Below are 12,336 nucleotides of genomic sequence, written 5' to 3' on the forward strand. Positions count from 1 at the left end.
CTGCATCTGCAGTGGAGGTTTTGCCACGTGGGGCCAGAGTGGGCTGCAAATTGCTGGTTTGTGCCGGCTCCTGGCACCTCGGCCATTTTAGTTCCTTAAACAAAGCTGAAGAGCAACAGCTCTCCTCCAAAGCTGCCTGGGGCGATGCCATTGAAGCTGGTTGTGCCATGAGATGTGGGACTTGTCATAGCCCTGAGGAGGATGGAGGCAGCCACGCTGCTCTCCCTGACGTGGCTGTTAATGCCAGCCACCCTGTGGGACACAAGCACACGTAAGGAGCAGGGTTTCTGCAGGGTCTCAGCAGTGCGCTAGTGCCTGCTTTTTGGAGATGGCAGAACCTGGGAAATAATAGGAGCAAGGAGAAAAGAAGCCCGTGGTGCAGCTGGGTGTGATGTGAGCTTTGCTCTCAGGCTGAGGGTGGCATGTTGCCGTGGTGGGGGAGACAGCTGGGGGAGGACACTGTTCCCCCACGCTTGCTCAGCTGGAGATGGGCATTTGGTTGCATCAGGCAGGGCTGGCAGGGTGAGGGCTCCTCTCCCCACACCAGGTCTCAGCTGGGACATGGTAGAGCTGGCACCCACATGGCCCCCCTGTGGTGCTGCAACATGTCCCACACATCAGCACGGCAGCCACCAGTGCCCTGGGCAGAGCTGGCAGTTGAAGGAGGGAGCAGGCAGGCAGACAAACAGACAGGCACCCGCAGGATACTCAGTCTTTATTGCAAAATTATCTTCAGTCTGCAGCTCCAGCTCAGCAGATGCAGCCTCTCTGTGCCCCAGACCCTCCTGTCTCCAGCACAGGGGATGCCAGGAGGGGCTGAGACTTCGCAGGGGGAGAAGCACCCAGAGCCAAGCAGCTGCTGGCATGGGGCAGCTGTGGTGGGTGGCATAGCCTCAGTAGGGTCGGGGGCAAGGGAGCAGGAGGGCATCCCTGGGGTCCTGAGGTGGTTGGGGAGGGAGGGCAGGCCGGTGTCCTGGCCGCCTCAAAGAGCTGCAGGTCTTCCTGGCCGCAGGTCCTGTGCCGGCTCCTCACCCAGGTGGCCCCACATGCCAGCATCAGCGCCACCAATACCTTCACGCTGAGGAAGAGCAGCAGGTAGGTAACACTGAGCTGGGACCTGGGTAGCAGAAAGGAGATGATGCCAGAGCCTAAGTAAGGTCTGGGCAGCAAGGATGGGGACTGGGGCACTTGCATGTCTGCCAGCTGCCCGCTTGACCCTGGGATGCTCCTGGGGGCTGCTGCAACCAGGGAGACCCAGGGCTGGGGGATGCTGCCGGTGGCTTGCCCAGACCCTGAGCCCTGACTTACGCCACTGCAGGCTCCCCAGAGCCTGTGGGGTACGGGGAGTTGGTGGCCAACAGGCTCATGTCACTGTCCTTGGTTGTGGCTGAACCAGCTGTGAAGAAAACAGAGTCAGAGCAAAGCGGAGTCCCCTCCGGCACCCTGTCCTGCCCCCTGCACAGGGAGTCTCTGCCCTGAGACTTTGTCCATGGAGGTGCAGGAGGAGGAGAGGGGGGTCCCTAGGCAATGTGGTGGGTGCTGAGGAGGAGGAGGAAGAAAAAAAGGGGGTTTACTGGGAGGAACTGGAAACCCTAAAGGATGGGCTCGTGGAAGCTGAGACACTGAATGGGAGGCTCTGCTCTGCACGAAGCTCTGTGCACTCTTCTCCATCCCTTGTCCAAATTTGTAACAGGACAGCCTCCAGCAGGTCCTGGTGCCTGCAAGGAGCTTGTTCCCTCTTTGAGAACCCCTGTGTTCCCCTGGCTGGGGAGGCCTTGTCCCCAGTGTTGTGACCCAAATGACAGGCTCCATAGCACGCCCCTGCCTTGCTCCCAGCCCTGGCTTTACCTGTGGAGACTGTCACCTCGGTGGTGTGCCACTGGTTGAACCACCATCTCCTCCTCACCCCGCACGAGTACCAGCCTGCGTCCCCCAGAGTGACACTTCCCAGTGTCACCGTGAATGAGTGTGCCATGTGGTTGTCCCTGATGGACACCCTGCCCTGTGTCACCATCACCTCTGAGCCATTGGTTTGGGCAATGTAGGTGAAGCAAAACCAGAGGAAGCTCGGGCGGCACCAGTACTTGGAGTAGAGCTCATAGCCTGGCTCATAGCTGCAGGACACTGTCAGTGAGCCACCCTGGTCAGCCATCACTTTCATGGGGCCCGTCACTGCCCAGCCACCTGTGGGGGACAGGGAGAGATGCTGCAAGCATGTACCAGCATTTACCTGGGGAATGGGGAGGGATCTGAGCCCTGGATTCCCTGGAGCACCCTGTCCCAAGGGAGGCTGTGCACCAGGGAGCAGTGCTGAGATATCCCCAGTCATCAAAACAGAGCCCCCGTCAAGCGTATGTGTCATTAAATGAGCCAAAAGCCTTACTACCAGCGTTCATATGACAGCAACACAAGCATATCTCAGAGATCACCCCTGTAGCCATCCACTGGCCACAAGAAAAGGAGAGTATCAGCTGGGCTCTTGCTGTGACCATGGTGGCTCCCTGGGCTGGTTCAGTCCCAGCCTCTCTGCAGCTCTGCCCAGAGTCTGTGGGGTGGGAAGTGCCTGTGCTCCTGGGTCTCACCTGGGAAAAGGGTCCAAACCAAGAAAATCCTCATTTTCCAGCTTCTTCCTCCTGATGCAGATTTTCCCCTGTGGTTATTCAAGAAGCACCCTGTGGGATGGAGCCAGTTTCACAGCACCCAGGCGTCCCAGGAGTTTCCCAAGACTCCTTCTCCAGTCGCTTCCTTGGGCAGTGTTTACCCGCAAGCCCTAGATGTCTTGTCTAAAAACGGTTGCTTCCTTCCCTTCTGCCAGGGACCATGACTCACCCTGGGGGTGTCTCATGAGAGAAACTCTGCTTTTGCTCTGAGGCACCCACTGATTCCCAGCCAAATGCCAAAATGCAGCAGGTTCCTCTATCGTGATGCTGATCCTGGAGTAGGGCACAGCCCCTTCCCTGTGCACACAGCCTGAAGGGCTTTGGGAAGATTTGCAGCGGAGTGGGGGTCCAGGGACCAGGCTAGAGAGAATGCATGTCAGCCCCTGTGGGTGGACTGGTTGAGATTGCTGGGACACCCTCCCAGTTGTGATGGACTGGGGTGATGGGCTGGGATGATGGACCGGGATGATGGACTGGGATGATGGACAGCCATCCTCACTGCACTGCTGGTCCCTGGCTCCCGAGCTGGCTGTCAGTGAAAGCTGGGCTGGTTTTGTTTGTTTTCTCAAGCAGAAGTGTCTTATTTCCCCCCCAAAACTGCCTTTTTTGGCACAGCTGTGGCTTTTGAGTGACAACACTCTTTTTCTCCAAAAATTAAATGTTTTCCACTGAAAGTTTTAGAAACCCAAACACATAAGCAAAGCCACTTCCCTGGCAGCTGCCTTGCCGTCGGCTTTCTTCCTCCATGCCCCTTGGAAAGAGCAGAAAGCACAAACCCTGGACCTGCAGGAGGCTAAGGCAGCTCCTTCCTCCTTGCCTTCCTCTCCTTGTCCCCACCATGGCAAGAAGAAGCTCTGGGTTTTCCTTCTGGTCTTCAAGTAACCCCCTTCATTCCCAGCAAACAGCCTGAATGGCTATGAGCCAAGTTGCCGCAAACAGCAACAAGATCTAAACCCGAGAAGTGTCTGGAGATCACAAACCTGCTTTCTGCTGAGAAGCCTCCCTGGCAAGGCTGGGCAGCCAGGGCTCCAGCCGCCTCCCCAGCTGCTCTCATCCCCCTTGCTTTGAGTGTCGGTTCCCATCGCCCCCTCCCAACATAGCCCAAGCAGTACCAGGGTATCCCAGGGACCCCCACAGGGGACAGCAGCAGCACAGTGGTTCTGTGGGTGCACCAGATTGTCCCCTCTCCCCTCCAGACCGAGTTCCTGCAGAGGAATTTTTTTTATTGGCTTTATGTGAACCCAAAGCAATCTGTTTGCTGCTGAGCTGGGCAAACAACCCGCTCCTCAGCCTGTGCAGGAATCAGGGAGGGGTTGGTTGGTGATGGAACAGCAGCAGCCACTTCCTGCTCCTTCGCCTCTGCTGCCACAGCGATGACATCCCCAGGGGTGATCACAAGGACATCCCTGGGGGTGACCCAGCAGGGACTGTCTGCCCATGAAGGATGCTTTGCTAGGAGTAAACCTCTTCTCCTGGAGAATGTTGGCTGGGCATCTCCGTCACCTCCTGCTGACACAGGGTGTTTGTGAGGATGCTGGTGTTCTCCAGCTTGAGGTTTGGTTCTGTGTCACTGTGGCCACCCTGGCCAGGGGACAGCGTGTCCCCACAGCCCTGGGGCACAGCTGGGCAGTGTGGGGGCTGCCCAGGGTGAGCAACCACACTGCATGGGCCCTGCCTGTGCTGCCCACGCTGCCCGCACCAGGGGCTCTCACCTCTGCCAAGTTCAGCAAGTTGTCGTAGACGGGGCTGTCATCCAGCTCTGTGGCAATGCCTGGTTTGCGGGGGGCAGCACAGACTTGGGTGGCAGAAAGAACAGACTCAAGGGCAGGTTTTCTGTGTTGCTGGGAGTGGGGAGCTCCCTGCAGCCCCGTGCCCAGGGTGGGTTTGTCCCCCATGTCCTGGGATGGGCACCGGGGTGTGCCTGGGACAGGGCACACAAGGGCAGCATTACCTTCCCTCCTCCTGCATCTCCTGCACAGGATGCAGAGGAGCCTGGTGGAGCCAGCAAGAGCCAGGAGGGAGAACAGGACCACCATAAGGGAGAGCAGGACCATGTTCAGGACTGGCCCCCCGGGGCTGGAGGTGAGGGGAGAGGCATTGGGCTGGTTCTCCCCCTCCCAAGACTGGTACTTTGTTTCTGCAGTGCCCTCCCGCAGTCCCTCCACAGCCAGCCTTGGGGAGGGAGGCAAAGCAGGACAGCAGCCTGGAACCCCACTTTTAGTCTGGTGTTGCATCACCCCAAGTGCCCAGACTGATGGATGAAGACACTTTGTGTCCCTGTGTGAGCCCCCTTGCACAAGGGCACCCACTGCTGCCCACAGCAGTGAAAAACCCTACCCTTCCCCATGCCCACCCTGTGCCCTAGGGCCCCAGGCTCACCCCATGGTGGTGGCATTTGTTGCGGGGGTATGCTCCATCATGGTGCTGGAGATCCAGGGGGTGAGGGTGGCCAGAGGAGCTGCTGGGGTAGCTGCTACTGCTGCAAAAACAAAGGCCCTGGTGGGAACTGAGGGTTGGAGGTGGCCATGGGTCACCCACATCTCCTCCAGCAGCAGGTGAATACTTGCCCGTGTCCCCTCCAGCCCATGCCTTTGCCCTGTCCACATCCTTGTGGGATGCACCCTGCCTGCCTGCCTCCCGCTGCATCTCCAGGCCATGTGTCCCATGGACAGACATCACCTGCCATGAACCAGAGGTTTCCTTGAGGCCAATGGGGTTTCATTCACCCTTTTTCCTTGTCTAGAAACTCAGTGTTGTATCATTTGGCCATCAGAGGTGGGTTTGGCAGGTACTCCCTGGCTCCAGCGCTGGGGCCTAGCACCAGTGCTTGCTGCCACGTGTAGCCGGTGGCTCTGCCATCCTGCCTGCATGGTGATGGGTGCCGGGAGCCCCAAAACCAGGCTAGGGCTGTACCCTGCATTGTGCTCTGCCTGCATCTGCCAGCATGCCCTGAAGAAAGCAACTTGTCACCCCCTCAAGGTCCCAGGGGATCTATCCTGCATCGCTGCCTCCTCCCAGGTCACTGCTGGCCCATGAGCCAGTGGTGTCTCTAAAAAAGGGTCCTAGCCAGCAAAACCTGCAGTGAACCAAACAACAGGGCTTACCTGGGAGCACCCTCACTGTCACTGGCTCCATCAGGTCGCTGCCTGTCCTCTCCACCCCGCACCAGTAACTCCCAGCATCTGTCTCAGAGAGGTTTTGCACGGTGAGCAGGACCACGCAGAAGATGTGGCTGTCCTGGATGGAGACCCGGCCATGCTGCTGGGGCACATCCCTGCCCGCCGTCTCCACCACCTTGCGGCAAGAGTGCCGACTGGCCCCCTCGCACCAGTACTTGTTGTAGTCCTCATAGCCCCGGGGGTACCAGCAGCGGAGGGAGAGCTTCTCCCCAGCGTGGCCACTGACCTCCCTGGGGACAACCAGAGCCTGGCAAACTGCAAAGAAACCCACCGTGACACCAGAGAGAAACAGGGCTGCAGTCAACCTTCCCCCAGGCCCCTCCTTCTTGGCTCCCTTTGGAAAGAAGCACTTTGGGAGGACCCCATCTGCTAGCTTTTAGCTGTAGACATGCCTGCCGATGGGAGGCTTTGGCTCTGTTGGTGCCTGACATGGAGCCTGTGCCCTGGGGGGGCTCAGCAGCCCCAGCCCCTTGGTGCCAGTGGGAGCCAGAGCATCACCAGTGCGGTCAGAGCCTGTCCTCACCTGGCAGAAGGAGCCAGCTCCAGCCCAGCAATATCCCCATCATCCCACTTTGCTCTGGAGATCAGCATCAGCCTCCTGTGCAGGGTGGTGAGCTGGGGGATGCTGTGCTGATGTGTGGTCTCGATGTCTTTTGCTGCTCTTTCCTCAGGCAGGAGGCGGTGGCGAAGCACGCTGCTCTGCAGCTGGGTTATTTTTATCTGGCCGGGCTTCGCCTTGAGGTTGGGGTTTTTCTGCTGTGAGTGAAAAGCTGCTGAGATGCTTTTTGCAGAGTGGCACATCTGAAGCACACTGGGGAGGGTGGGCAGCTGCAGAAACAGGACATAGGACTCCATGCACCTCATTTGACAGGGCAGTGTAGGAGAAGAGGGGTCTTCACCCCAAACGGCTGCTGCAGGGAGATGCTGGAGCACATGAGCTGAGTGGAGTTTCCAAGGCCAAAACAGGGCAAAACCAGCCTGGAAGTTTTAATCTTTGCTTGATCTTTGCAGAACCCACCTCACGTTCCTGGGGGTGTTGGAGGCTGTGTGTTGTGGTGCTCCCTCTTGGCCAGGCTAAAGAGTGATGCCAGGATGGGCTTAGACTCCCCGGTGCCCGGAGGGTGTCACCTCAGCCCCTGGCCTGCTTTTCAGCTGAGAGGGACATGCCAGACCCTGCCAGATCTCGGGGATGCAGGTGCCTGGCCCCAACCCTGGGCTCTGCTGGGGTCTGCGGCACTGAGCTGGTTTGGGGGGAGGCAGGAGACACAAGGCGTATGGAGAGTGAGGAACGGGAGTGATCCGGACATTGCCTGGAGCTGCTGTGTGGTGTGAGGGCTGTGGCTGGGCAACTGGGGTTGGCTCTGCCAGTGGTGCTTGCTGGGACAGAGCGACTGGGATGATGTGGGGCTTCCTCCTCCTCTGGCTTTCTTATCCCAGGTATGACTGTGCTGGGGCTCAGGGGAAAAGTGGGAGCATGGATGCATCACTACAGCTGGTCCAGGCAGTGGCTCTGCCTGTGTTCCCGCTCTCCATTTGGCACAGGAGCTTCTTGCCCATGATGAAGCCTGGGTTGCCCTTGGGAGCCAGTGGCACCCAGAGGAGCTCCCCTGGCCTGTGGCGGGGCAGGGATGGAGCTGAGCTTGGGCTTCAGCTTGGCCACTCACTGCCCAGGCTGCTGCTGCAGGGCTGTCCCCAAGCCCTTCATGCAGCATCTCTCCACTTGTTTTTCTTTCCATCCTTGTGGGCTTTCTTCCTCTTTCTAAAACTGCATTACACAGCAGGGTGATTATGTTTGGGTAGATGACGAGACCTACCCAAACAGGGGCTTTTACTTCTGCAGTTCCACTGCCTGGGATCTGCAGCTGAAACCTTGACATCTGCACAGGACACTTGTCTGGGGGAAATGGGACCCCCAGGACCCTCCCTCCACCACACCCTGCCCTTCAGCCCCTTTGCTCTGTGCAAAGACCTGGAGGGGAGGGAACAAGATGTCAGGTAAAAATAAAGAAGCAGAAGCATGAGGGTTGTATGGGAACAGGGGTGACCACGCTGGCCACAACACCCACCTCCTTCCGGGGTCATCTTTGAGTCACTGGGGACAGAGAGGGGACAGAGATGACTTCTTCAAGCACACGCCGATCTCCCCCACCTCCTCATGTGTTCCTCATTGCTGAGTACAAGGGCTGAGGAGGATAAGAAGGGGCTGCCAGGGTGCAGCATCCCCCAGTCCCCCACACCCTGGAATGGGGATGCTGGGCTTTTAACCCTTGATCAGGGGATATTTTAAACATATCCCAAATCTTTGGATCTTGTCTCATTTAATTACCTCATGGTAGGGTGGGGATAAGCAGCACTGCTGGCCTGCTGGCATGTGTGTTGTGCTGCACACTGGGGTCCCTGGTCCCATGTGGTATGGAGGGGACAGGGATTGCTTCTGCAGGATACAGGGAATGTCAGTGGGAGAGGCAGAGAGAGCTCAGGCAGCAGTTGGGAAACACAGCCTGGATGTGGGAGAGCTGCAGGGGATGCCCGTTCCTGGACATGGGGCTTTCTGGCAGTAAGGGATGAGCACAGAGCCGCTCAGTGTGTGTTCATGTAGATTGGTGGCAGTTCTGGAGCTCTGGAAACTGAAACTTCATCTCTCTTTTGAAAGTCCTGAAATGGAGGAGAAATGCTAAGATTTAGGGCATTTTGCAGGTCCACCTGCGCCAGAGCACAAAAAGCCCATATCTACATAATGCCTCTTCCTACAGGGTTTGTGAGCTGCTGCCTGGGACAAGCTGTTAAAGGGAAGGAAAAGGCTGGTGAGGGGAAAGGAGTGTGACCCCAAAGCCGGGCAGCTCCTCCTTACTGCACCCCAAAGCAAGGTGCAGCTCCTTGCTGCAGTGCTGGGAGCAAGGAGCACCCATGGGGTAAATTGCTTTGCTCCCCAGGAACTGCCCCATCCCCCTTTACCTGCCTCTTGGCTGGGCTGTTCTCGTAGTCAGGCTGTGTGCATGAGAAGCAGTAGCTGGAAGAGCTGGGGTTTATTTTCCACCTGCCCTGGAGCCTGTGCTGCCCGCAGCAAGCCCTGGTGTGTCCAGGAGCACTGATGCCAGGGTGGGAGAGCTGCTCCCTAGCAAGGTGTCAGGCACCGGCTCTCCTGGTGATGGTGTACTGCTGGTGGCATGGGAGCTGCAGCACACAGCAGTGCTGAGCTGCGGGATACAGCAGAGGACTGAGCTTTTCAAAACACAAAACAAGTGTCAGGCAGGACACCCTGCCCGTCAGGCAGGAGACAGACGCAAAGTTACCCTGCAAGGGTTTTTTGCATGCGAACTGGGGAGACGTGGGAGGTGTAGCTCTGCCACTGCTGGGCAAGGCGCAGTGAGTCCTTCCCAGCCTTCCCTGGGGGCAGGAGAAGGATTGGGAGAAGTAGCTCAGAGGTAGAGTTTCCAGCCGGAACATGCACAGAGAAGGTGCCTACGAAAGCACTTGCTGGCTAGGGATTTTGAAGGCAGCTTGCCTACTCAAAAGCAGCCAGAAGCACACCTTCAAAAAGTCACTTTGGTAGAGACACTGGGGGAATTTTCCAAGCCACATCTCTGCTATCACCATCAGATGAGAGCTATTGTTTCCCTTCGCTTTTCTGTTTCAGGTTTAGTCTCTGGGCAGGATGAGCAGCTTCCCAGCCCAGCGCAGAGGATGTGACCCCCTGGCACAGACCAGGGCCAGTTCCTGCCCATCACCACAGTTCTCAGGACCATGTTACCCTTCAGAGAGCTCCTGACTCTGTTGCACTGGCTGAAAGCAGGTCTCCTTCCTGCCCGTGCGGACATTGCAGCCATTTACAGCTGCCCAGCACTGACACCACAACTCCCACGTGCGGTTTTGCTCTGATATTTCACCTTTCAGCTGCTGGGCAAAGGGCCCCTGTTTGCAGCAAGGATGCTGGCCAGGGGGTGTCGTAAAGGGTTTTGCAAAGGGGATGGCTCTGGCTCAGCACCTCGGCTTCAAACCAACTCAGCAGCCTGTGAACATGCTCCTGGAGGGGAAGAGCAAGATTGGAGCAGGCAGGAGTGATGAGCTCTGCAGTGCTGATGCAGGAGTCTATGTCACACAAGGGGCTGTGATATTTATCCCAATTAAAACTAATGTCAGGCTGAAAGTGATGAAACCAGAAAGGAAGTGGAGCAATTCAGACAGAAACTGATGCAGCAGAGCGTGGTGTGGAGCCACAATGCCTGGTCCCCTGCAGAAACAGGGAGAGCCCTGCATGGAGTATACCCCACCACCACCACCCTGACACCCTCCAGCCAGGGGCATGGGTGCTGGGGTGCTGCGGACACCCTGGGGGGAACGAATAAACGCAGCCACCTGCAGAGGAGGCTGCAGCAAAGGGCAGGGGAGGGCACCCTGCTCCACACCAGCATCTCTGTGGGGCGGCTGTTGCAGGGCCAGGCTGCCCTGGTGGGGAGAGCTGGGTCCTGCCCTGCTCTTGAGCCAAGACCCCCTCTCTTTTGACAGCAAGTGGCTCAGGAAATGCAGGGCAAGGCTATTCTGTAAGAGAAGAAGCATTGCTGAAACACTTCTCGGGAATCCCACTGATGCATCCCGACAGGAATAAATCAGTTCGTCTTTTCATCTCAGCCTCACTTGGGGCTGGAACAAGCACTCACGTGTGGCTCAGTAGCCATGTCCGCGAGCAAAGCGGCCCTGGTGGTGGCAGAGCAGTCACAGGCGATGGGAACATGGCAGTGGGAGGTGAGCTGACACCTGCACTCCTGCAGCCCCTGCCTGGTGCCTCCCTGAGGGCAGCGATCCCAGCCCCTCTCCAGCAGCAACAGGACATGGAGTGACACGCTCAGACACTGGTTTTGCCCTGGTTCTGGTGAAATTCTGGGTCTGGGTTTAGTCTCTAGCAACGGCCTTAAAAAAAGGCTCAAAGCCCTTCTGGGACCGGTAGTAATTGAATCAATGAGTGCACCCCCTCAGTGCACGACCCAGCACCAACAGATCTCCAGCTCCCACCCCACCTTACCACCCACCGCCACAGCTGAGCCTCCCCAGAGCCCTCCTGTGCTGGTCTTCAAGCATTGGAACAGGCTGCACAGGGAGGTGGTAGGATCACTATCCTTGGAGGCATTTAAAAAAAAGTGTAGATGCAGCCTTTAGCCACACAGTTTAGTGGTGGCCTTGGCAGTCTGTGGTTAAGGTTTGACTTGATTTCAAAGGTCTTTGCCGACCTAAGTGATTCCATGATTTAATGACATTTCCACCCCCCACCCCATTCTGTTGTTTTTTTCTAGGGCCTTTGAAAAATAATCTGAGTGTTTCAGCCTGTGCTTTCACGAGCAGATTTAGCAACTTTGGTGAAATTTTCCTTTGGAGATAAGGCTGAATTTAATAATTTCTAATGCAGCTCCTTTAGTGCTGGCTGATTGAGCACACACTGTCTGATCTTTCCCTTCCACTGCCATCTCAGATAACCAAGATAAGCCCAAATCATTCCCAGATGTCCTGACTCAGCAAAGCTAGTAAAAGAGAGAAATACTTGCAGACTTCGTGGTGGTGGAGGGTTTAACTCCTGGCTGTGCCTCAGGCTGGACTGCTCAGCCAGAAAGGGCTAAAGCAGGGGTTGGTTATTGCAGTGAAATTAAGAAAGCAAAATTCAACAGAGGATGAAATTCTGACTCCTCCCTAGCTCATGGAGAAGGAATGACTTTGGTAGGACTCAGATCTCCAAAAAGTGTTGTACAGGCAGTCCAGGGAGATACTACAGCAGGTTAATGGTGTTAGGCAGCCGAGAGGGAGCAGGTGAGGGGGACAGTGAAGCAGGAATTCCCGAGCTGGATTTAAATCCTCCACTGTTGTAGCTGTACTTCTCAAGACAAACAAGTAATTAAGCTATCAGAGATACAGTATACCAGCAAACAGGCCAAACAATCGAGCTAAATTGCAGCTTCATTTGAAACCACTCCTGCCGTTTGCAGGTCATTTCCTCTGATTTCGTTGCTCTGCACTGATCTCAGCTGGTCAGCACTTGCTCAAGGGTATAAACTGCTCTCTGGCTCCCAGGATCTTCTGCTGGGGTCTGGAGGAGGTTGGTGGAGCAGGGGGGTTGTGGTGAGTGGTAGGAGAGGAGGGTGCTGCAGGTGTCAGACTGTTGGGCTCTGATAGAGCTGCTGATACCACTTATCTGCCATGGGTCGGGTCCTCCAGAGCCATAAAGCTGTATAAAGCCCTTGGAGCAGTGCCAGGCTGTGCTGGTGCCTTTTTGCTAGTGATCTGTGTTGTCTTATTAGGCTGCATTACACTTGGCGATCTCACAATAGACAGGAAAGCTGCCTTCCTCCTGAGAGCTGGTAAACCTGTAGGGCCGAGTAAGTCTCTGGTGTAACACCAGTATTTGCAGTAGGACAGGAGAATTTGGCTTTACAAGGCTCTCCTTGCTCAGCAGCAGCTCCTCATTGCTCTCCTTCATGACTCAGAAAAGGAAGACAAATGTTACTGGAGCT

General features: G+C 56.6%; 2 protein-coding genes across 2 annotated transcripts; both read right to left on the reverse strand.

Annotated features, from left to right (window-relative positions):
* Positions 1-745: 745 nt before the first annotated feature.
* Positions 746-2,754, reverse strand: LOC119153657 (CMRF35-like molecule 7). Its single transcript, XM_037400354.1, has 4 exons — positions 2,583-2,754; positions 1,849-2,184; positions 1,309-1,396; positions 746-1,117 (listed from the first exon to the last, which is right to left on the reverse strand). Exons 1-4 carry the CDS (start codon positions 2,614-2,616, stop codon positions 751-753), a joined length of 825 nt encoding a protein of 274 aa, XP_037256251.1. The 5' UTR covers positions 2,617-2,754; the 3' UTR covers positions 746-750.
* A 1,358-nt stretch (positions 2,755-4,112) lies between these two features.
* On the reverse strand, positions 4,113-7,921 carry LOC119153736 (CMRF35-like molecule 5). Its single transcript, XM_037400544.1, is given in 7 exon segments — positions 4,113-4,241; positions 4,373-4,455; positions 4,612-4,779; positions 4,782-4,832; positions 5,765-6,094; positions 6,363-6,416; positions 7,906-7,921. Coding segments are annotated over 7 exon segments (831 nt in total).
* Between the last annotated feature and the right edge of the window lie 4,415 nt (positions 7,922-12,336).

Source organism: Falco rusticolus, chromosome 1 (genome assembly GCF_015220075.1).
Source record: "Falco rusticolus isolate bFalRus1 chromosome 1, bFalRus1.pri, whole genome shotgun sequence".
Classification (NCBI taxonomy): Eukaryota; Metazoa; Chordata; class Aves; order Falconiformes; family Falconidae; genus Falco; species Falco rusticolus.